Source organism: Uloborus diversus, chromosome 5 (genome assembly GCF_026930045.1).
Source record: "Uloborus diversus isolate 005 chromosome 5, Udiv.v.3.1, whole genome shotgun sequence".
NCBI lineage: Eukaryota > Metazoa > Arthropoda > Arachnida > Araneae > Uloboridae > Uloborus > Uloborus diversus.
The window spans coordinates 104,502,854-104,527,190 of NC_072735.1; the positions used below are offsets into that span (position 1 = coordinate 104,502,854).

Below are 24,337 nucleotides of genomic sequence, written 5' to 3' on the forward strand. Positions count from 1 at the left end.
TTGTCGGGAGCAGAATTAATTCTATCTCATATAATGAAGGAAATCCTCTGTAACTTGACCACCTCTCTATCTTGACCACCTGTCTATCTTGACCACTAATGTACACCAATTTGGTTTGGAGTGTTGTAAAAAACCCTTTGTAAGTTGACCACTTGGTTTACTTTTTAAAACTTAACTAAGCAAATTATTTTGTTTCATTATTCTTTTTTTATAGCTTTCTATGAATAATTTTAATGCTTTGATGCAGGGTTGCCAACTGCTCCACATCTTGCAGAGTTGCTCCGCAAAAAAGCTAAACTCAGCAGCTCTGCAAAAAAGTTATCTTGCTCCGCATTTCCTGGTCGAGCGTTTTCAAGCATGACATAGTGTTAGAAACTTTTTCTTTTGTTGTTCTATTTCAGATAACCTTCTGTACCCTGTTCAATGAAAGCAGGTGTTGGTAAAAAATTACAAAGTCTTTTCTTCCAGTTGCAATATTTTGTGGCAACACTGGAATTGTGCTTAAGAGTAAAGTTATTTATTTCTGGTTCAAAGGATTAAGAGATAGAACATTTTCATTTTCAACTCCCTTATTGAACTAGGAGAGTTCAGCTTGTTGCTCTTTGTGTTATAAGTTTTACATAAAATGGCTTCAAAAAGAATGTTAGTTGAACTTGAGATTCATAATAAGTATGAAATATTAAAATTAATTAAAAAGAGAGAAAGCAAGAGAAAATTAGCTCACACATATGGAATTTCTAAAACTACATTGTCTAATATAGTAAAAAACGAGGGAAAAACAAAAATATTTGAATAACATTTTCAATTATTGTTTCAAAGTAATATGTTAAACAATGAAAGTGAGTTGAACATAATAAATGTGTGAATTAGTCAAAAAATGAATACATGATGCAAAAAATGACAAAAATAGAAAAAAAAAATCAGTACCACCCTTTATAAGTTGACCACCAAAGTACGGCACCGCAAGTGGTCAACTTACACAGGTTTTACTGTATGTGCTTATGTTGTTATTTTTGAACCATTGGAAAAGAAAGGGAATGATGCATGCTCTCTAACATTTTTCGAACAAGAAATGTTTTTTTTAATGGTGGAATGGGGAGGGGGGGGGGCAATCAGATAGTTTCCCCATCTCAATACCTCACTTTCAAAATTTTTATTTTGTAGTTTCCATGAACTTAGTTATTTATTTAACAATTATTTCTCTTTAACAATTTTTTACAACAGACTAAGCATATATTTGTTCATTTTTAAAAATATTTGTGGAAAGTGGACTAAAAAGAAGCTAACAGCAAGTTATTCTTATCAAATAATGCTAACCTTACCGGGTTGGTAAAATTAGGTTGCAGTAATGGCAATGTTTCACTTTATTTGAATTTTATAAAGTTTATAGGGAAAATATGAAACACAACAATGCCAATATTTTTCAAAAAATGAATTTTTCGGCAAATTTGTAAAAAATACTGATTTTACTGACTAAATTTTGAAAAAAACTGACAAATACTAACCAAGATGAAGAATACTGACTTTTACTGACTAGTTTTATGCCCTGAAGCTTAAATACAGAACAACTCTGATCATTAATAACTGCTGCTAAGAAAATCCTCCCTCTTTTGGTAATTTTTCAGCTAAATAGTTTTAAAGCTTTAACTAATAGTAGCAAATTTTTAAAAATTTGCTCCAAATCATTTTTTTTAAATCTTTTATAATGAATATTGAACTATTAACCATACAAAACTGTGCTTTAAATGCAACCTATGTTTTATTTTTCGACAAATATGAGTTTACTGTTCAGCGGCCGAATATTCGGCCTTGGTTGTAGCCAAATATTCAGTATTTGGCCAAATCACTATTCCCTGCATCAATACTCTAGGGTTCATACTCAATTTCAGAAATAAAATGAAGGAGTTTTGAAGGAGTAAAATGAGATTTTGAAGGAGTACTAATGGGCTGTCAGTTAATGATGTTGCACTTTTTTTCCAACATATTTGACCCCCTTCCCCCCATGTCACAAAGTGTCACACTTCACCTAACTCTTCCTCTTGCCACATGTCATATTTTTTTATAAACATATTGTTACAATAACTGTGATGTCACCCTCTCCCTTTCACTTATCACAATTTCATGAACCTGTCTCCCCCTCAAAGCACGACATCCCTTGTGGATGACCCTTTTTACAATATCATATCTGCGATTTACTAAACAATTGTTTTTTTAACACTCTCACTTAGTATAGTACATCAACGTATGTATTTATAAATATTTAAATAATTAGACAACCTGACTTTTGCTGCTGTGAGTGTGCTGGAGGGAGAAACAATAATCATAAAACTTAAAAAAATAGTCAAGCAACATTTAAGCATGTTTTACTTCACTTGTGAAACGTCTTAGTTAACTAATAATGTTTTCACCTTCAATTTTTATGACTTCTATATCAATTTGTAAATCACATCTTTATGAAACAAAAAAATATATACGAAATTACATTAAAATTGCCCTTATACAATCGCCCTCGTGATGAAGTTAAGTTGTTGATTGAAATATTTTAGTTACTGTCGTAGAAGATTATGTAGTCTTGAACTAAAAAAGAAGGAGTTTTGAAGGAGTTAAAACCAAAATGAAGGAGTTTGAAGGGCCCTTCAAAAACATTTCCTAAATGAAGGAGTATTGGAGGAGTTTTGAAGGAGCGTACGAACCCTGTACTCTCAACCACACATTCCAAGGAATTCTCACAGTTGAAATAACAGGTATTAGCAAAGAGCGGGTGATTTTTGAAAACCCAAGATCTTGGGATCCCAAATCCTAGCAGCCCTGCTGGTTGTGTATGCGATATTTCGTGATAATCCGATGAGTATAGTTAAGGCATAAAAATGTAACAAATACACTATTCCTCTTTGCAATTATAATATAGTAAGTATATTCAGAAAACAAGATAACACAAATCATAAAAATGCAATTTATTTCAACTTATGATCATAACCAAGGTAGTTTTAAAAAAGTAAATCAAAGTTACATTTCAACGTTATAATAATGAAAACAATTCAATACATTTTCCTTTTAATAATTTGAAAGGAAGAAAAATCTAAAATTTTATGGGAAAACCCCTATGCAAAACATATATTTATTCAAATCTTTACATTTTAAATTACTTCAAAATGTGTTTTTACAAGTATTTTGAATTCTCATAACCATTCTAAATCTGAGAAACTTTCACATAATCTTAGCTAAAAATAGGAAAAAACTGGACAGTAACTTTGATCTCATTTCAGTAATTTTATTCTTTTGTTGTTTAATACTATCACTTTTGTACAATTATCAAAGCAAAAAATTAATGGCAAACTTTGAAGTAATTGTAACAAAATAAAACTCTTATTTTCGTTAGTTACATAAGTTACTTTTTAAACATATAAAAAATCAATAGTGCAATTAAGTATCAAAAATTTCCAAACCTTCAAAAATGTTTGAATCTTAATCTTGAAAAATTGAACATAAGCAATTTTATTTAGCACATAATTTAATATTTTGAAACAATAACTCCTCCCTCAGAAATTGAGTATACCTTTTGATTAAACTTAAAACAATATGTTCATTATAGGCTGAAATATGTTTAACAAATTTTAAATAAAAGACACACACATGGATTTTTTACTTCTGGTCCAGAAGACCAGCATCGGTCATGAAATTTTTCAACCTAGAAACTTTTATTTATAGATACTTAGAAATGCTTTATAGATTATTAGAAATGTTCTTTCTGTCCACAACTCAAAAAGTTTCTTCATTAAAAAAAAAATGATAGTAATCACATTTCACGGTTATTTTTACACACTACTTTTCATAACTTTCTGTAATTTTTCTCAAAGGTTTATTTGCTTACATATAAAAATTACAATAATTATCTTTACATTTACATATTGCAAGCAAATGATAATCTTATAATAAAAACCTTAATTAAAATAAGCAACAACTTTCTTACACCTAGTCAGTCAAGTTCTCTTTTTTTGTATTAAGAAATTTGAATTTTTCAGAAATTTTCCCGCATATTTTGCCCCAGTAAAAAGATTGAGATTTGTTTTAAAAAGATTCAACTTAGTAAAGCTTTTCAAAGAAGTATTAAAAGATGTTACAAAGTGAGAAGTTAACTAACAATCCTTATTTACTTGCATCATATAAAAGTCTTAAGCACTAATTTACAAAAAATTTTACAAGATGCTTCATAATGAGTCTTTTGTATGTAAAACAAGGCATAAAAATGAAACTAGGATTGTAAGAAATTTTTCCTCAATAAAAAGTCCGCAAATTATAATACAGCAGATGATTCTACTTCTTCTTTTAAAATGCAATTTTAAGAAACAAAATTACAGAAATACTGAAGCAAACACTAAGTAATATCAAATCACCTTGAGAAGTAAAATCACATTTTTCTTTTTACTACAGATACATAAAACTGCTTTGAACAAAAATTTTCAATTTATATTCACAGTTTTACATAAATTTTTGTTTTAACAAATAAAAAGTTTTCATGAAATTTTGTGTGAAAAATGTAATGTATGTTTGATATAATGAATTTAAACCAGTTTCTTAGCTTGGAAGAAACTTCTAAGATGTCTCATTTGCCAAAATCCCATTAAAAGCAAAATTGCTGTCTGTGCAATAGAATAATACAGCACACGTTGATTTGTGCTTTCACTGGTCTGACGAAATCTTTCTTCTCGATACTGTGGAGAGAAATTTCACATTAGATATCATTTTAAGTTAATTTCATGGCATTAGTATGGAAAGGAATTTTTAAAAACAAAGCTAACACAATATTAGCTGAAATATTAACTGCAAACAATGTAAGGAAAAATTAATATAATTCAGATAAGAATACAGCAGCACTCACTTAAGTATGATTACTGAGATAAACACAAAATGTGTGAAACATGATAACAATACAGTAGCTTTTACTTCGTCGCCTCAGAGCAACACTAAGATATCTAATCCAAGGAATAACACTAAGATGTCCAACTGTTGCTCTGAGCCAATGACTTAGTCTGATCAGTGATAAAACAACAAAATGTGTGAAACACTTATAACAGTAAATAAATTATGTATATAAGGAAAAATGAATCTTAAGTGAACATTTTTTTTAAATTTTTCAAAAAATATTAATAATTTCTGAGCAGTATTTCTTTTAGGGCTAGCAATTTCCTTCGGAAGGGCACTTTGATCATGGACATTCTTAAGGAAGGGGGAGGGGACAACTTTTCTCCCCTCCGACACCTGCTCTGGATGAAAATTTTAACGTGTTTAAACAACAATTCAAATTATCTAAAAGGTGAGGGGTCCTAAGGCAGAATACTTTGATATTCTGCAATGTATGTAAAATCATTTGACCAAAATTGTTCTGCAAGCACTTCAAGCATTGCACCTGTTGAAACATGACCTTTTCCGAATATTGCGATCTCAAAATCAAAACTGTTTCATACAGGAGTATGAAAGGAAGATTTTATTCATTGCTTCTGCATCCAAGTCCTACAGCCAAAAAAAAAGGTATAAAATTAAAATTTCAGGCACATATTCTTGACAGAAATTGCAAAACTCTGCACTATGTCTCCATTTTCGACACCTTCTGACAGAATGTAATACTTTTGGTGGTAAAAAGAAGCTGACAGTTGTGTGGAAAGGTATGTCCCATTTGTAAGCTTTTCTGGTAAATAAAGAATGGGAACTATTATGCAGGAAGAAAATAGACAATTTTGACGCTCTGGTGGGCTACTGATATTGGTGAGCTCTGCTGCTTACTTAACTGCTAATTTGTAAAAATTCTTTTCAAAATAAGAAGTGCAGAAGCTGAGCTCATGTGAGCTCCCATGCAAATTAAGCCCAAAGTGTTGGTATGTCTGGCATTAAGTTCACTGCCTACTTAAAACTTTGATTTTGTTTATTACATAGTAAAAGATTTTTGCTGGCTTTTTTATTTTCTGAGAGAGAGTAAATACAATAGGATATTATTTTAAACGAGGAAAAAAAAAAAAACAGTTTCAAAATATACATTGCCCTAACTGCTCTTTTAGGAAAAAATTAGTCACCCTGTTTGGACCTGCATCAAGTTTGTCCCAATACACGTACGTAAGTTTTTGAAACTTGGTACATGCTTTATCTGAACTATGGGGAAAAAAGAATTTGAATTAAAAAACATTGTTTCAAATTTTTAGCAGCAAGCAACAAAGTGCACAAGATTTTTTTTTTTTAACCAAAAAAAGCTTGTTTTCCGACAGAATTTGTTCCATCAGTTTCAAACACATGTTCAAAGTGTGCCACATGCCAATAGCAACAATCAGGGTTCCCCCTCCATCCAGCAAATAAAATTCAAGTACTTTTCAAGGACTTTTTAAGGACATTAAAAATTTTCTCAAGGACTTCAACTCTAATGAAGAGTATGCAAAAAAATTACTTTTAAAATAAAAAAAACCGCCTTCAAAAAATTACCCAGGAACTAAAAAGCAAAAAATAACTGATTACACATACTTTCTATTTCCTACCCAAACATAGAAATGAAATTTTTTTTAAAATTCCAGTACAGAAATCAACTAAACTAAACACTGAATTATAAAATAAACACTGATTTAAATTACTATACGATGAATTCTTTTAAATACCTAACTAATTATATACGAAGTCGGGGCCTCCTATAAACAACTTCATAACGTAACTGACAACCCACCGAATCCTGAATTAAACACTAATTTAACTATACGCGAAATTAGTCTTTAAAACTAAACCTACTCAGTTGCGGTAATTGATTCAACTATTAAAGTAGCAAAATATATTTAATTTACTGCTTTGCTACGCAGTAATAAATACATTAGTAACACCTATAATAAAAAATTACCATGCGGCGCAGCGCTGAGAAAATTAATCATCCATGTGCCGCGAGAATTAAATATCGTTCAAGAGAAAGCCAAAACCTTAGGTGTAAAAATACACTGATCACAGCAACACCACGTGACCATGACGTATGAAATTTAAAGTTTCTTGGATTTCTCACTCTTCCAAACAAAAAAAAAAAAAAAATCAAATCGGTCCAGTAGTGTTGGAATAATTCGAAAACACACATAAAAAGCCGCAATACGAAATCATAACCTCCTTTTTTGAAGTTGGTTAAAAATCAAGATTCGCTTCAAGAATGAAGTTATTATCAATGAACCGTTCAGATTTGATGAGCAATACATTTTGTAAGCTTAAAAATTGAAAATTTTTGAAATAAAGATAAAAGTTTTGCATTAGTATGAAAAAGAAAATTCTGGAAGAATGTACATTAGAGTGAAATGTTCAATATTTTGGCTTATCCAAGCTTGGATTCAAAATAGTACTGTATAAGAAACTGGATGATTGGACTAGATTTTCAGTAGAAAATATTGTATCATTGTAACAGAACCAAATCAAAATAACTAAAAAAGAAAATTTGCTGTCCATGGAAGAGACACTTATCAATTTAAAAGTTTCATCAATGAAGTAATTAAATAATTTGTAGCCATTATTGATAAACGATCAGGGGTGTATACAAGGGGAGGGTCATGACCCTCACAACATCATTCACAACAGTATAAGTCCAAAATGTAAACAATTCAGTAGAATTTTCAATTCATTAATAATTTTTGAAAGTAAGTATACCCCCCCCCCCCTTTTTTTGAGCAATCACGATTGCTTATTGCTTTCATTTGACTGTTTTTGGCGTGCTATCATTTTATTTTCCCACCGCCACCCTCCGCATCATCACCGTCGACCAGCTCCTCTAGCGAAAGCCGTCTCCAGGTTGCATCCATGTCCTACACACACGCGCATACATACACACACACACACGCATACATACAGACATCTACACATATACACACACAAAAACATACATACACACAACTACCCACACATTCATGCCTAGACACAAACACATATGCCTAAACACACATACACATACCCCCTACACACAATACACATACACACACTCGTGATTGCGATAAACATAATTTGAATTCAAGATGTCAAAATTCAAATTAATTTAAATTTTTTTTTTTTTTTTTTGTAAATTAGTACAGAATCATTTAAGAGTAAATTATGAATGACAAAATTTTATGAAATAATTGTAGGGCTTTTAACACTAATTTTTACTACATTCATGAAAAAAAAAGAAAGAAATAGAAATTTACAGATTGCATTTTAAAAGCTATAAAAATGCTTTGGAAAACTTAAGTGAAGATAGGTTTTTATTTATTTATTTTTGCAAAATAAATAGACAAGCAAATAGATGAGAAGTCGGCAGCAAACTGCATTTTAGATGAAATAGTTTTAGTTTACCGCAAAACCTCTGTAGTAGTGAGGATCAAATACAATTTTGCTGATAAAATTTCACTTTTACAGAAAATAACTAATTTTTAAAAAAATACTACATGATTTCCGCCCTTTTTATGAAATTCTCAGTAGTTTTCACTGAGATAGGCATCCAATTCTGTTTGTGAAAGCTTAGGCAATTTATAGTCTTGTCTGCTTCCATCTTGCTAATGACCAAACATGACGACTACGCAAAAAATTTAAAATAGTAGATTTTTGATTTTGTTGCATAAAAGTAATTATAAATAATTAAAAACCCTTAAAAAAACTATAATTTAGATGAAAGTGTCAGTTTTTAGCACATTAAGATCCAAAGCAATAAGGATAAAATAATATTCTGAAGATAAAATTTTATAATTTGAAGGAAAAAAATTTGCATTTTTGAATAAAATAATTAATTATTCGGGGGGCGGGGGATACGGCACATTTTGCGGAATGTTCCATAGTTTGCATTGCAATAGGCATCCAATTTTTTTTTTGGAAACTTAGGCACTTAAAGAATCTTGTCTACTTCCATCTTGGAAGGGACCAAATATAGCGACTGCGATTAAAAATTAATATTTCGGTTTTTGAATTTGTAGCACAAAAATACTTATAAAATAAAAAGCCTAATTAAACACCAACTTAATTGAACTGCAATAGCTTTTAGCACATTAACGTCCAATGCAATAAAAATAAGATGAACTTTTAAATACAAAATTTTTCATTTCTCAAGAAAACTATTTTAAGTAATCAAAAAAAAAAATATATATATATATATAAATACATGAAATGCTTTACAGCACACATTTTTATGCTATTTTCATTAGTTTTCATTCAAATAAACATCGAATTCTGTTCTGTTTTTGGGAACATAAGCATTTAAGTATCTTGTCTACTTCCATCTTGTGAGTGACCAAATATGGCATCTATGTTTCACATGTAACTGATAAGTATTGCCGTTCTGATCAAAAAACGATCTTCCTTGATGAGCTTATCCTCAAGCGTATGCTTCCTAAGCAATATATTTTCTTCAACCCTCTGGAGTTAGTGCATAATTCCTGTTTATTCCGAGATACTTTTTCCTAGGAACAACAGGGGGGGGGAGGGGAATAGAGAATGACGTTTGTTAGGTCACCCCTTTACAAATTAGGTCTGACCTTCAATGGCTTACTCTGCTGGAATGTGAAGAATGTGCTTCGCCGCACAAGATAGGAATTCTTTTGTAGAAATCATAGTTTTCAAGGACTTTTCAAAATTTTTAAGGACTTTGTATGATTTTAAAGTACTTTTGGGGGCCTTGAAAGTCAAAATGATATTCAAGGACTTTTCAAGGATTTTTCAAGGCCGCGGGAATCCTGTTTTTAAGAGAGAGTTTGGCACTGAAAAGGATAACTTTAAGTTAATACTTATATTATTCACGTAGAAATAAATAAGAACAACATATAAAATATAAGAAAATATACTGACTCAGAATTACCCCACTAAACTGGGGTATAAATCAGCATACTTTTATGCTAACTTTTTTTAAAAAGAAGAAAATATGTATGTAGTTATGAAAAGCTTAGACCATTTGCTATTAAAAACAACACCAACAAAATTATTCTTTCAACAGTGTTTCACCAACACGAATCTTGGAAAAAATCATGATTTTCCGAAACAATCTTTTTTGAAGATGTTTTTAGAAGTGTGAAAACTCTTTTTTCTCTCTCTTATTTACTTCACTGTTGCATTGTTTTTGACTTTGGTATAGGAAAATTGAAAGTATAAGGATGACTTAGCATAATTTAGTTTTTTTGTAAAAACATTTTTTAACAGTAAAAAGTTGGTGACCATTATTTACCCGGGAAAAAGAGTGACACATAATTCCCCCGTGTGACCCTACCTTTTTTCCTATGTTTTGTTTTCATTTAAATTCATCCAACTAAAAGAATAAAAACCTCTGTAAACCATTCAGTATGTAGTCGAAGAAAAATTTCACCCACTTCAGATTTTTTTTTTTTTCTCAAAAACATTTTTTGCCACAAAGGCATTTCTTTATTTCTTATGGATAACACAGTTATAAATAAATAGATAGAAGCACAGACATAGATTATCGATTGAAATAATTTTCACATTAGCATCAGATTTAATTAAGAAGCTGCTGAATGCTGCAATCTAGGCATAAAAAGGGGAATGGCATTAAAAGTGAAAGGCACATCTTTCCACCCAATGCTGTTAGCATGTAAATAAAATTATGAAGTTATGAAGGAAAAAAAGTTTCAAAGAATACTCACCCTAGCATAATTTTGTTCTTTTGTAAGCTGCTCAACTTGATCCAACAATTGTCTTACACGGAGTTGCAGTTCTGTCAATTTTTCTTTTTGTGCAACATTTCCATAATCAACTGCATGCTCACCAACTTGGATATCCAAATGAACTCGCTAAAAAAAAACATTTTTTATAATGTAAGCGCAGTGGATTTTAAAAAAGACAACTTCTTTCTGTATACTAATATTAAAAATAAATGAACAATAGAAATGAATATAGTGATATAATTCATAAGATTAACTGGAATCATGGAAAAATATGCCCATCATTAATAAACTTTAGAACAGTATATTGTCGTCTCAGAGAAACTCAGTAAGATAAGTGAGTGTTATTTCTGGGATTAGATATTCAGTCTTGCATAATATAGACGAACGCGCGAGAACAGCGTTCGCACAAAACTTTTGGGCTATGCAGAAATTTTTTTCAAAACTACTAACATTATTTTTTTTAAAAAAGAAGAAATTTAAAAAAAAAAAAGAAAAATCCCACACTTGATTTGTTTCTTCCGAATCTTATGCAAAATTGATCTAAAAGATAACAATTTCTTCTTGAAATTGTGGTCATTGTATGCTAATTACTTAAAAGACAAAGGAGTAAACGGTTGCAAAAGGAGACTGCTTCCATTATGACTGTATGGTTTGTTATTTTACACAGCCTGAAGCGCGTAAGAGGAAAATTCAAGCTACGTAAAATAAACAACTTTACAGTCTACAGAATGGTCTCTATTGGTGAATCCTGCTGTAAATTGAGTTTCAGTGCATTGATGTTGAGAAAGAGAGAAAAATAAAAGCACAGATCAGTCGGCGATAGCGTATAATCTGCACCTCATTAATAACTTTTTTAACAGATAATGTGCAGGAAAGTACGGTATTTATTTTTGCAGAAGTACTTAGCTTTAAACAAATAGTAGTTTTCGTTGATTTGTTTACAAAATCAAATATCTTCATAAAATTTTCAAGTAAAAAGCAGGTAGCTCATGTTTTATCAAATCTACATTAATTTTTTCACTATAAAATGAAAATAATAATAATGGTCATTTAATTGGTATTGGGCAAAAAAAAAATGGTTAAGGTAGTTTTCTTCAGTTGATGAAAAGTAAGCATAAACTATATGTTATTGCAAAAAAAAATGAAATCATTTTTCCCTGCCTTTTTCATATTTTAATATAAATTAAGGGTGAATTAGGCAAAACGATCATTTGCAGAAAATTTTCCAGTGCTCTGAGGCAACGGTATATAGTGACAGACAAAAAAGCTGCAACACTTGCAGAAATTAACATTTTAAAGGATTTCTTGAGAAATAAGAGAACAATTGTTATCTAAATGTTGCCACATAAAAGGCATGCTTCAGCTAACATGTTTCAATAAAAAATTAATCACCCATGTATTTAGGGGACTATAAAACTATAGAGTAGCAGTCGGCAAAGGCCAACGAGAGACCATTCCATTGTAAATGACCACCAAAGAATCAAGTCAGTCGCCAAAAGTGGCAACTATGTTTTTCTTTACTTGCTAAAAGTAATATTGTGCTACTAATATGCTTCAAATCCTATAGTAGCAGTAATCCATCTCGTTCAGAACATCAGAGGACCTTACCAAGTGCGCATAAAATTATGATGAACTATTTGAGCCCTTCTCGAGTCTCTTATTTGCATTGTCTTGATTTTGCACAATTTTTTCCTCCTGTCGTTCATCTCAAACTGAATATTTTCAATTAAAGTAACAAATTTTATGATTCCTGTCTTTTCTACATCTACTCGTATTAAAAAATGGTATGTTTTTACCATTATCTTTTTTTTTTAATTATTTTTTGGTAAAGGGTTTGTTTTTGCATTTACAACCTTTTACAATTCATTACCTGAAAAATAATCATGTCAGACAACAAATTTTCCGACTAATAAATAAGCCAAAGCGTAACAGGAAATATCCAACGTTGTTTAGCAAAAATAAACATATTACAGCATACACATGTTTCAGGGTTTTAAAGACATTCTTTTTCTGGGATGTCTTTACATCCAAAACCTCACAACTTTGAATTGAAAAAGGGGTTCCGGGAAACTCCCAAACACGTGTATTCAGTAAACTGTTAATTTGTAGTGCTAAACAAAGTCGGATATTTCCTGTTCTTTCTCAGCACAAAGGTATTTATTTCTCAAGCCAAAGCGTGTTCCAAAGCGCATGTGAAACCTAATAAATAAGCCAATGATGTCTCACACTTGTTTTCATTTAGTTACATATTGCCTGGATTTGTTTGTGTTATATTTAAAAATTTAAAACATTTCCTTTTACTGTATGCTTACATGTTTATACAGTAAAACCCTGATTTTAGGTTCCCTGAATCAACATTTTATCCTGCATTTAATGTTTTTTCATCGTGGCTCATCATCAGTTTTGCAGTTATGTATTTCCTGCATTTTATGCTTTGTTCACCCAGTCTCTTGAGTTACGAAAAACTGGGGTTCTTCTGTAGTAAAAAATATATCAAGTCAAATTTTGTTCGCAGTTTTTGCAGAGAATCATAATATTTTAATTTGTTGTTAATATTATTAATAGTTGATGATGTGTTTACTTTTTGCATTGTGTGCATACTTTTTTTTTAAATTGGCTCCTAAAAGTGCAAAAGTGGCTACTATTCTTTGCGTCTTTGGTAGCTGTAGCTAGTGGCTACTATTCAGGCTTTCTAGTCCAGCGCTTTGTTGCAGAGCCAACCCCCCCCCCCTTCCCCTCTTCCCAAAAACTAATGACATCCCAACAAAACATAAATGCAAAAGGCGCCAAGTTCGGTCAATATGAGGTTCAGGGCAGACGGTGTAACCGACAAAAGAGTTCAGACAGGGTTCATACTCTTTTAGGATGAAAAAATTCCATGACTTTTCCAAGACTTTTTCATGACTTTATAAAAGTTTTTATGACCTTGGTATATGAAGAGAATGGTACTATTTAATATCAAACTTAGCAATTTTTTTTTGGAAATGAGCATCAGTAAAACTGCTATTTTAATGCCACTACCTCTTCGAAGCACTTACTTGAGATTGAAAAATATCAGTATCCTAAAAAACTAAACTATTTTTAGCAGCAAGTTACTGTCCCTAAGCCAGGGATAAGGCAGAACTACATGCAATATACATAAAATATACCGCCAGCTCAGTCAATTCCAGCCGAGGACTGCAGTTTCGTGCTTATTAGCACTCATAAATATTCTGGTAGCTAATTCTGTATTAGCTACCAGTTTGTATGGCACTCTTGGCTTCCTTAAGAGGTTTTCCACCTCCAGCTCAGTCACTCCTATGCCGGGCTGATGAGTGCTAATAAGCACGAAACTGCAGTCCTCGGCTGGAATTGACCGAGCTGGCGGTGTATTTTATGTATTTCTGCCTTAGCCCTGGCTATAGGGCGGTAACTTACTGAATTTATACCAACATACATGCAATATTTCTGGATATAATAACTGGGCTGTGTGGCATATTGCATCTAAACTATTCAAATTTGACTTCATCATATAAATTTACATAAAGTGAAAATACAGTAAATGGACTATAATGATGCTTAAATGTCTAATTTTTTTTTATAAACCGGCAGAATGATAATGAATGGGACAAAGGTTGAATAAATCATTACTAAGTTTCAATAAATTGCTTCAAAAGTTGCCTTTTACTGTCAACAGTGCATTTAATCTTCCATTTAACTTGACAGTATTTTGACTCTTTTAAAGTAAAGCTACATTCTTCATTAAATTCACGTTTCTACGCCAGATATTTAAAAAAGAAAAACATTCAGTAGTGAATAAATCTTTTGATTCAAATGTACATGTTTACTTATTTGCACATTTTCAAATGCATATAAATTAATTGGTTCAGAAATTCTGGAACATAGTGCTTGCATAGTCTAGAGCTAGAGTTTAATCTAGAGCATAGTGATTCTTGACATTGAAAATATCAGTGGGTCACACGAATTAGCTTTGCGGGCCCTATGTTGGGTACTACTGTTTTAGAGTTTTAGAATTCCCCTATTATATTCTATCACTTGTGACTAAAGATCTTCATTTTCTAAAACCTTCAACAAATTAAGATAAACTCTGATAAATTTAATAATAAGGTTTTTACGAGCAATGGAAATAAACTCGGATGCAATTGAATTGAGTTTCTTGAATGGCCGAAATCAAGAACACACAAGTTGGCTACTGCAGAATGTGAAATGTAAAAAGTGTTGAAAAAAATAGAAAATTCAAAATGAGTGATGTCCAAGCACTAAAATCACGTTGCGAAAAAAGGCGAGTGGTTGCTTGCTACAGATGTGGATGCAATGAGATTTAAAAATTCAGATTTGTTTTTGGGATTGTTAAATTTTCCAGTTTTATTAGCCTTTATGTGTAATACTGTTAAATCACTCAAGATTTCTCATGCTGTTTTAGCTACTGTTACTTTACCTTTGCCCAGGACATTTTTTTATGGCCTTAAATAAATTTCCATGACTTAAAATGAAAATTTCAATTTTCCATGACTTTTCCAGGTTTGAAATTTGCTATTTTTTTCCCCATGACTTTCCAGGATTTCCATGACCCGTACGAACCCTGCTCAGATCTAACTGGTACTGTCGACCCTGCTTAAACAAATATCGCCAGATCCAAGAAATATTATTCAATTAAGCAGGGAAATATTTTTAACCTTCTCAAATTGACAACATTTCTCTTAAAACGTAATAATAATAAATCAGTATGGAAGTAAATAATACGATTGTTAAAAACTTTTAAATAAGCTTAGTAAACAACAGATTAGCACAATAATTAAGCATTAAAAAGAAGGACATATGAACATTATAGATATGTAACTTACAACTTGAGATATTAAATCATTGTTTCGGCACTCTTTTTCAGTGCATTATTTTTTGAATAAGTGCATAATAGTGGATGGCTTTCTCAAGGTCTTTTAAGAACAGTTTTCTAACTTGTTTTCTCTCTCCTTGTCTGCCATGTTTTACATTGAATATTTATCAATTATTATGTCTGCAATGTTAGTATTTCTTTGTAATATTTAATTTAAATATCGATTGGGTTATCTTTATTTGTGGTAATAGTAACTACAAAAGAAATTAGATAGTATAGTCAAGGCCGGATTTAGGGGAGGGCAGGCCGGGCTACTGCCCCGGGGCCTCCACAACAAAGAGGCCCCTACAATAAAATTTTTACAAAATATCTTAACTTTCACGGGTCAGCAAATTTTACGTTTTTTCTCCCCTATAAATCAAACCCCTATAATTAACTATTAAAGTGCTGATCAAAAATATCGGATATATACATATATTTCAAAATATTCGGATATATATCAAAGTATTGGATATTTTTGAAAATATGATGATCTTTTTGAACCCTGATTAGGGGCCTCCACTCTTTTGTTGCCCTGGGGCCTCCACACCTCCAAATCCGGCCCTGAGTATAGTGAAATTAGATAGAGTAGTGGATGTTATTCAATTATGCAGGGAAATTATTCGATTAAGCGGGGACATTTAACATTGCACCAATGGGGAAATATTCAGTTCCCGGAGATTTTATTCGTATAAGCGGGGTATTCGTTTATCCGTTATCCGAGTAGCAGGGCTGACAGAACCAAGTTCCAAAGCAGTTCCTCATAGATGTTGGATTACCCCCCCCCCCCATGTTCTTTTAGACAATATTTTTTTTACTTTCTATGATATTGGATTCAATACTTGGTAAGTTACTTTTAAATTGGAGCAGTCAAATGTTTTGAAATTAGTTTATTCATCAAGTTTAAAATCCAGCATCGTGGAAAATAAAAAAATCTTTTCTAAATGAATTGAAGAACGTGAGACAGTTCAACGTCTATAAAGAACTGCTGCGGAACTTGGTACCGGTCAGATCAGAACTATTTTGTTGTCGACACTGCCACTGCCCCGAACCTCATTTAGACCCAATGTGGTGCCTTTTGCACATTTATGCAGATCCTCCCCCAGGCTTGGGCGGGAGGGTGCAACTTGCCCTTTGATTCTTAGAATGCGCGCAACTGGCCGTTTTATCGGCGCCCTGATTGCCTTTTTTTCGTTCAAGAACTGGCACCCTTTTGATTTATGATTCTTACTAGGAAAAGGAAGTGACCCAGTGTCCCCTCCCCTTCTTTTCCTACAATGTCTTTCTTCAAAGTTAAAATAGCAAATGTCCGCCCCTCCCCCTCTCCTCCCAACTTGGATTGCCATTGAGCTGACTATGAGAAAAGTATGTCTTCCATTATCAGTTACCACAAGGGATAAAAAATGGCCTGGGTATTGTAGAGACTAAACAATGTTCTTCAAAGGAAAGATGTTCACTTTGGGAACACTACTAATAAGCCACTGCTAAATTCCCAGAATCACTTCCGAACTCCTTGCCTCAGGGTTTGCATCACTGCTTATACAATAATGGGGGGCTGTTTACACTAGTTTCCAGGGAAGAATCTTGGCTGTCATCTTTCCTCCTTATCGCTTCATGACAAGGGAAGTGTTTCTTTGTCCAATTGACATGTGTTTTAAGATAATTCTCACTCTTCTCTTAAAGCCAGATAAACGTTAAGTTAGCCCTGCATTTTGTAATATTCAAATTCAAGTTTTTAATAGTGCTTTTACATTTTGAATCAGAATTAAACAGATGCAGTGGAGCGCCACAAATCCACCGACCTGAAATCCGCCAACATCCGAAATCCGTGTCATTTTATTCTGATTTTTTTATTTTGTGTTGCGAATTTATCTTTGATTTTACTTTTATTTCAGCCTTTAGTAATCTAAATTGCGATTATTTGCTGAAACAGTTGTTTTTGCGCATAATTTGGGGCTAATACGTTTTTTATTATTATGCATTATGCGCAAGCTAAGCATTTTTTGGTCCGAAAAATACGTTTGTATTTTTGACTCAGTATACTTTATTATGTACTACTGTAAAAATAATAAGAATTATCGAAAACCGAAAGCAGATGCTAAAAGATTACTGCAGATTTACAGCAAAACGCTAATATTTCACGTGACACATGGCATCAAAAAAATTCAAAAATATGAAAAAATACAAAGAATTCAGCATGTAAAAGTCAAATGTGGATGATTTTGGGCATTTTAATTGAAAACAAATGACATAACTAATAAAAAATAAATACCAAGTGCTTTCAAACTAGCGCTGTTTATTGGTTTTTGCTTCCTAATGGTGGTGGTTAGTCCAAGAGCAATTATTACTTTTGGATTTAAAAGATTTTTAAGTTACAGCTAGTAACAGCTGAAAGAATTAGTTATTTTTTTTAATGATAATGAGCTATTCAATTGTCCTAGGAAGTAATTCATTAATGTTTCAAAGTTTTTATTGTTGCAATAGTAAGACATTTGAGTCCAGGAATAACAGTATATATCCTACGACTATATCCACTAATGCTTTGAAGCGATAACATGCCTTTTAGTTTCAAAAAATGCCCTGTTTTAACAAACAGCACCCTACCCTTTATAATCTTGGGGGAAGCTCTGTTTATGTTTCTTGAAATTCATTATTCTATGGATGAAAGAAGCGTCAAGTACAGTCCCACTACTTATGGGTTCACCAAAGCAAGCCCAGCCCAAAAAGAAGTACTTTAAAAGCACTCATTTTCAAGAGGCTTTAATTTTAACAAGCAGGCCATAATCGCAAAAATTTAAGCCTCAGCAAGCAATTTATTTCTCATTACTCTTCTTGTTCACATAAAACACGCAAAATTTTCAGCAAAGATATTTCTGTTGGAAACAATGTTTAATTTCATGTGCATAAAAAAATAAGTGAGAAAATATTGCCAGCAAAGTTCATATGTTATGTGACAGCCCGGGTGAAATCAGGGTCATATTTACTTTATACACTAAAACAAACACACTAAAATACTGGTCAAGTTAAAAAAAAAGTTTTAAAATATCATACCAATTGACTGCCACTGAACCACTTTGTAGTGTTGGAATACAAACAAATAACATGTTCACCGGGTGTATTTGATGTGAACGTAAATTTGCCCTCAGAACTGTAAACTTTAGAGAGTATAATTTTGTCATCAGGATCCCTTATCTCAACATGCATACCGACGCCAGGACTCGATGGCATAAATCCTCCGGTTTTGGGATCGTGAAGTTCGCATTTATAATTTCCTACGGAAATAAGAAACATCAAAATACAGTTTAGATAGTACATAATTTTCAAACTTAAAGTAAACAATCTTTAAAAAAATTCAATTTATTAATAACTAAAACAACGTGACGATAAAAGAATGCTATATTACACATTCAACTTTAAAATCAATTAAACAATTGTAAATATAGTAGAACATAAGGTACCAGGACTCAGAAACATTTTTTGATATCTTGGGAATAATAATCTCAGAACTTTCAAATCATCATCAATATTGTTAAAAATATGCACGATGCTGTTCTAAATCTTACCCACTACTAGTGTTTCGTCTGGAATTTCTTCTATAAAGCATTTTCTTTCCGTTTCAGCAATATGAAAATATAACGCAGACGAAAATCTCAGAGATATACAAAGACAAAAAATTACAGAAAGTACTTTTTGACACAGCATGGTTATAAAATAAATATTTACACCGAAACGCTAGGAGTCAACAGAAAAGGCACACCAAATTTCGTTTTAACACCGCGGCCGCTGCCACATACGTCCGGAGCGAGGCGGACTTTAATAACAGTAAAATCCTGGCGATTTTTAGATGGAAATTTACGGCAACCTTGACATTTGGCGACGCAATGGTTTGGCGGGTGAACAAACGGCTGATACACGAGGGGGCCTGAGGATGTAGGTGATTGAGAGGTATGTTTTATTGATTAATTTCAATTTATGTTTCACAAAAACACAAAATAACTCTTGAAATTAACAGTGTTGCAAGTTTCATTTGTTATTTCAACGAATATTTATTCAAAAACTCTTTAGTTGATGTATATATTACAAAATGGTTTCGCTCGATCTTGCATGTCATTAATGTGATTTGATGACAATTACATGTTAGAATGTATTTAATATTGAGATGAAATGATTAATTTATGTATTTCTCTTTCTTTAAGGTGATCTCGTAATGGTTTGGCGCTCGTGAACACGAGGACAAAGAGGATTTTGCTTTGCTTCATAAAGGAAACTATGGTACATTTTTATTTATATTTTAAAGCATAAGTAAACTTAGATAACGGCTTGTAATTCATTGTAGATTTCATATTTAATCAACTAATTTCTAAAGAAATGCATCTAAATAGTATGTTACAAAACAGTTTCGCTCTGATGAACGTCGTAATTATGGATATGAAGTAAATAAGGATTTGATGTCAATAATTTCTTGCTAGGAGACTTAATATTTTGCTCGTTAGACGAAATGTGATTTCTCTGTTAACTAATAACACTTGCTGCAATAGTTATTATATTTAGCTCTGAATTTATTTCTTCCTATATAGTGTGAATCTGTTACAATTGAGTAAAATTACAAAGTTATAGACAGGGTAAAGTATGGTATTTTCTAGAAGAAAAATAACTTATACAATTTCTTTTGCAAAATGCAGGTACCTGTTGACAAACTATGTTTTTAAAAGGAATATATTCATTTGATGCAGATTCTTACCTTTTTGAGTTATAAAACAGTTATCAAACAATCATTTTTTCCTTCTAGCTTCTGCTATTTAATGGAATTCTGTGTAACGGAAATCCCAAATTAAATATTGAATCATCAGCCTTTAAAAGATCGGTCAATCATGCTTTTATTGCTGAATTGCTTCATGACTTTCAGAAAAATAACTTGCAGATTTGATTTTCATGCCAGTTCCAGATATTGTCACATTCCTAAGGATAAATACTGAAGTATTTAAATCAAAGTATCATGTGTGCAGTAGCTGTGAGCAGCAACAAACGCTCCAGGTTAAAGTGCTTATTTGTTGAGGATTTTTCCTGCTGGATATTTGTTTTTATTCTTGAGATTTTTTCTCCATATACAAATACAAATGTGACGACCAGCAACAGGCTTTTTGCCCAGCTAGGCTGGTCCTAGTCAATTAATTAGTCCTCAATGAAGATCAATGGCCCTCTTAAAGCTATCCACCCCCTTGCTCATTACTGCATCTTCTGGTAAGCTATTCCAAGTGCCCAGGACCCTACTAAATTCCTAATTTCCAAGTTAGCCTGAGATTTAAATAGCTAAAAACAATGACCCCTCGTTTTGCTTTCCCCGCAAAAATTTAATCCATTTACATCTTTCATTTTGATAATTTTAAATAATTGAATCATGTCCCCTCGCAGAAAGATGTCCAATCTATTTTAATTTATTACAGTTCTACTTTTTGAAACTATTCTATATTGTTTATCTGTGTAATTAGGAAGTTAGTTTATTCCTTGACTGTTATGAAACTGATCCTCAACTTGAATTGGTTTTGTATCATACTATAATTTGAAAATTTTCCTGTAATAAACAGGCAATGCATTCAATTCTTGAATAATCCCTTTTATGTATGTGTCTTACTTCTATTCTTGATATAATGTTAGAAGCTGAAGTATTTTTTTATAGTAGATGGTTACACCTTAGTGTAATAGACAACAAAAAAGTTAAAGAGAATACACTATTGATAACAGCTAGTTTACTATTGTGCCTATTGAAGATATATTTTGATTAGTGAAGAATTAGTTGAGAAACAAATTATAATTATTTTCTGATTAGGATGGATACCTATTTAGAACTATTGTATGCTATTCCATTAGCATTGTTATAGTGTTGCATTAAAATTTCAAATTAAGTTTTTCTTTCCCAGAGTCTAAAAACTGTTTCTGGTGTCCAATTGCAGAGGCTGAAAATTCCTGACTGAATGGCACATAGTAGAGGGAATTGGTTTCATTTGCTGCCATTTCCTCTGCTTATGCTTTTCGGTTTTTTCCCGAGCTTGAAGAGTAATTACTGAATCAACGGAAGTGTGGGTATGTTTGATCTTTAAAATTGTTACTTTCTGATTGATGCTGTTCTCTATTGTTAATCTGTGTTATTGGAAACTTGGGTTACTCCCAGACTTATAAAACTTGATTCTCAACTTGAATTGCTTTTGTACCATACTATATTTAGAGAATTTTCTTATAATACACAGGCATTTAATTCTTGAATAATCTTTCGTATGAATGTGTCTTGCTTCTATTCTTGATATAATCTCTGTTATGAAGCAATCATAGCTAAGTAAATTTTTCATATAATGCATGGTTACACCTTGGTGTAATAGACAACAAATAAAGTAATAGCAAATAAGCTATTATTGATAACAGCTATTTTACTATTGTACCTATTGACGTAATATTTCAATTAAAAACATGTTGAGAAATAAAATATATTATTTTTCTGAACAGGATGAAAAACCGTATTGTGCCCATTAGCATTGTTTAATATTGTTGCTTTTAAATTCAGTTGTTTTTTCTTCCCAGAGTCCAAGAACTATTTCAGGTGTCCAGTTGCAGAGGCTGAAAATTCCCGACTGAATGGCACATTGTAGAGGGAATTGGCTTCATTTGCTGCCATTAACTCTGCTTGTGCTTTTCGGTTTTTTCCGAGCCTGAAGAGTAGTAGCTACTGAATCAACTGAAGAATGGGATTCTCTCTCTCAACACTCCAGGGTCCCCATACTTACTACAACATAGAGATTAACCAATTGGATGAGGCCTTGAAGACAGTTCTGGTTTTTTGATTCAGGCCAGGAGCCAAGCAACCCCTGATCCAGCAGCCCCAGAAGTATCAATTTGGCATGGGAACTTGAACTTTTTAACCATGGATATATTTAGCAAGCCCCGGTCACCACTAACGATCACTGAGGTCTTCAACCGTCTGGAACAAATCCCAGAACCCATTAATTTTTTATTTGTTTTATACAGTCAACCCTCAATATCTCAAATATTCCTTGAGGGGCTTTGGTAACTTCCCGTAACTTGAAGTATGAACCAGTCTGAGATTTGAATGTATTATATATTTTGACTAAACATAATGAAGTGTAACCAAAAGTGTGGGGAGTTAGTTTCATTGAACCCCTTAATTTCCAATGACTGGCACAACTAAACTTTTTTTTGTGTGTTTTTTTATAAAAAAGGTTTTTTTTTTCTTCTCATATCACTTCTTTAAAAACCTCTCTCTCACTTTACACAACCTTTATATAAATGTATAAAGCAATTTTATTCCAGGTGTAGAAGCTTCTTTGAACGTCCCATGCTTTGCTCAGTGAGCCATCATGACAGTAATCCCTTTTCCTTCATCCCTCATTACTATATCTTTCATGTTGTGGTATCTTACCCAAGGGTGCCCTTCTAGGGTCAGGGACTCAGCTGCATTCCATGTAGTCTAGTAATCAAAGCTGATGTCATTAACCCACACGATCCCTGATCTGGACCAATGGGAAACCGAAAATTTTTGTACTGCTATATGGTTATCCTAAGGCTTCATGTTAAAAGTAAAGATGTTTTTGAAAAAAATAATGGCATCACCTGCTTGGCAAGATTAAATCAACTTTATTAAAAGAGTTGTGTTTATAACCATGTATCACATTTCTGTTTCATTAATCATGAAGTAAAGATTACATATTTTGAAATGGTGCCTATATTTTTTGTAGCTATAAATAAAATTCTTATATTCAAGTCTATGTGTCTGTATATTTAGTTTTTTCTACTAAATAGTTATATTTTTGCAAAACCAAGTGTGGCGAAGTGATAAAGTTACATCAATTTATAAACTTGATTTTTTCCCATAAGGATGGAAGAAGCCAGAAAGGGGAGGGGGGCATTTTAATCAAGTGAAATCTGGTTGCTGATGTAGCAGATAAGCATTAGTTCAGTTATGTTTGATTAAATATGAGTAGAAGAAATTGTCTCAGACACAGTTCATCAATTGTGTGCATATTTATATATTACAGAGGATATGCTTCTCTTTTGAAAATGAACACTAATAAAAGGTATAATGAAATAGTAATTAGAGAGACTAAGCAAATAAGCATTAGTTTCTGTCTAATTGATTAGTGGGAGAAATTGTCTCAGTCATGCGATGTTCATCAAGGACATGCCTATTTATTTATAAGAGAGGATATGCTTTTCCCTTTTTTACACGAATTGTAAATAGAGCTCGCTCATTTTCGCTTTCTCTGTAGTAATTTTTTAGTTTTCAAGATTTTGTTTCTTTTCCAAACATTGGCAGGGTTTACTTTCAAATTAACATTTTTATTGATAAAGACAATGTATAGATAAAAATTAAAAACTTGTGTAACATTTGTTTATCACGTCAAATTTTCTGAAAAATTGAAAAAAGTAATATATTTTTATGGCTGTGCTAACTACTAAGGGGGTACCACAACAATGGAGCCTGGTCCAAATTGAAAATATCAAAAAGAGATTAAAATTCATGATTGATATTTCTAAGTTCCACCAAAACGAAAGGGATCGGTGTAGTACATTCTATCAAGAGGCAGCACAATAAATTATAAAATATAATATAGTTAAATAGAAATGAAAGAGACTAGTTTACAAATATTTTATTGATTCCTCCCCCCCCCCCACATTGTGGAGATTTAAATGTCGTGTATTTTATTCGTTTTCTCCTTTATGGAGAGAAAAAATTTTAAATATGAAAGTTTTTATTTATTTATTTTTTAATAGTGACTCAAGAATTCAAACGGAATATCAACGTCATTTTTTTCCT

General features: G+C 32.1%; 2 protein-coding genes across 2 annotated transcripts in view; one reads left to right on the plus strand and one right to left on the minus strand.

The window, feature by feature from the left end:
• Nucleotides 1-24,337, plus strand: part of LOC129223061 (cytochrome P450 3A8-like) — a 367,737-nt gene that overhangs the window by 131,597 nt on the left and 211,803 nt on the right. The window lies entirely within an intron of this gene.
• On the minus strand, nt 2,990-19,292 carry LOC129222886 (transmembrane emp24 domain-containing protein eca-like). Its single transcript, XM_054857450.1, has 4 exons — nt 19,077-19,292; nt 18,565-18,785; nt 10,620-10,766; nt 2,990-4,712 (listed from the first exon to the last, which is right to left on the minus strand). Exons 1-4 carry the CDS (start codon nt 19,213-19,215, stop codon nt 4,563-4,565), a joined length of 657 nt encoding a protein of 218 aa, XP_054713425.1. The 5' UTR covers nt 19,216-19,292; the 3' UTR covers nt 2,990-4,562.

Excerpts from the sequence above, each read along its gene's own strand:
- LOC129222886 (XM_054857450.1), bottom strand. The coding sequence starts at position 19,215 with ATGCTGTGTCAAAAAGTACTTTCTGTAATTTTTTGTCTTTGTATATCT. Across the intron at positions 10,767-18,564 it reads GGTTCAGTGGCAGTCAATTG|CGAGTTCATTTGGATATCCA; the intron begins GTATGATATTTT and ends GTTTTTTTTTAG. Across the intron at positions 4,713-10,619 it reads AAGAACAAAATTATGCTAGG|TATCGAGAAGAAAGATTTCG; the intron begins GTGAGTATTCTT and ends TTCTCTCCACAG.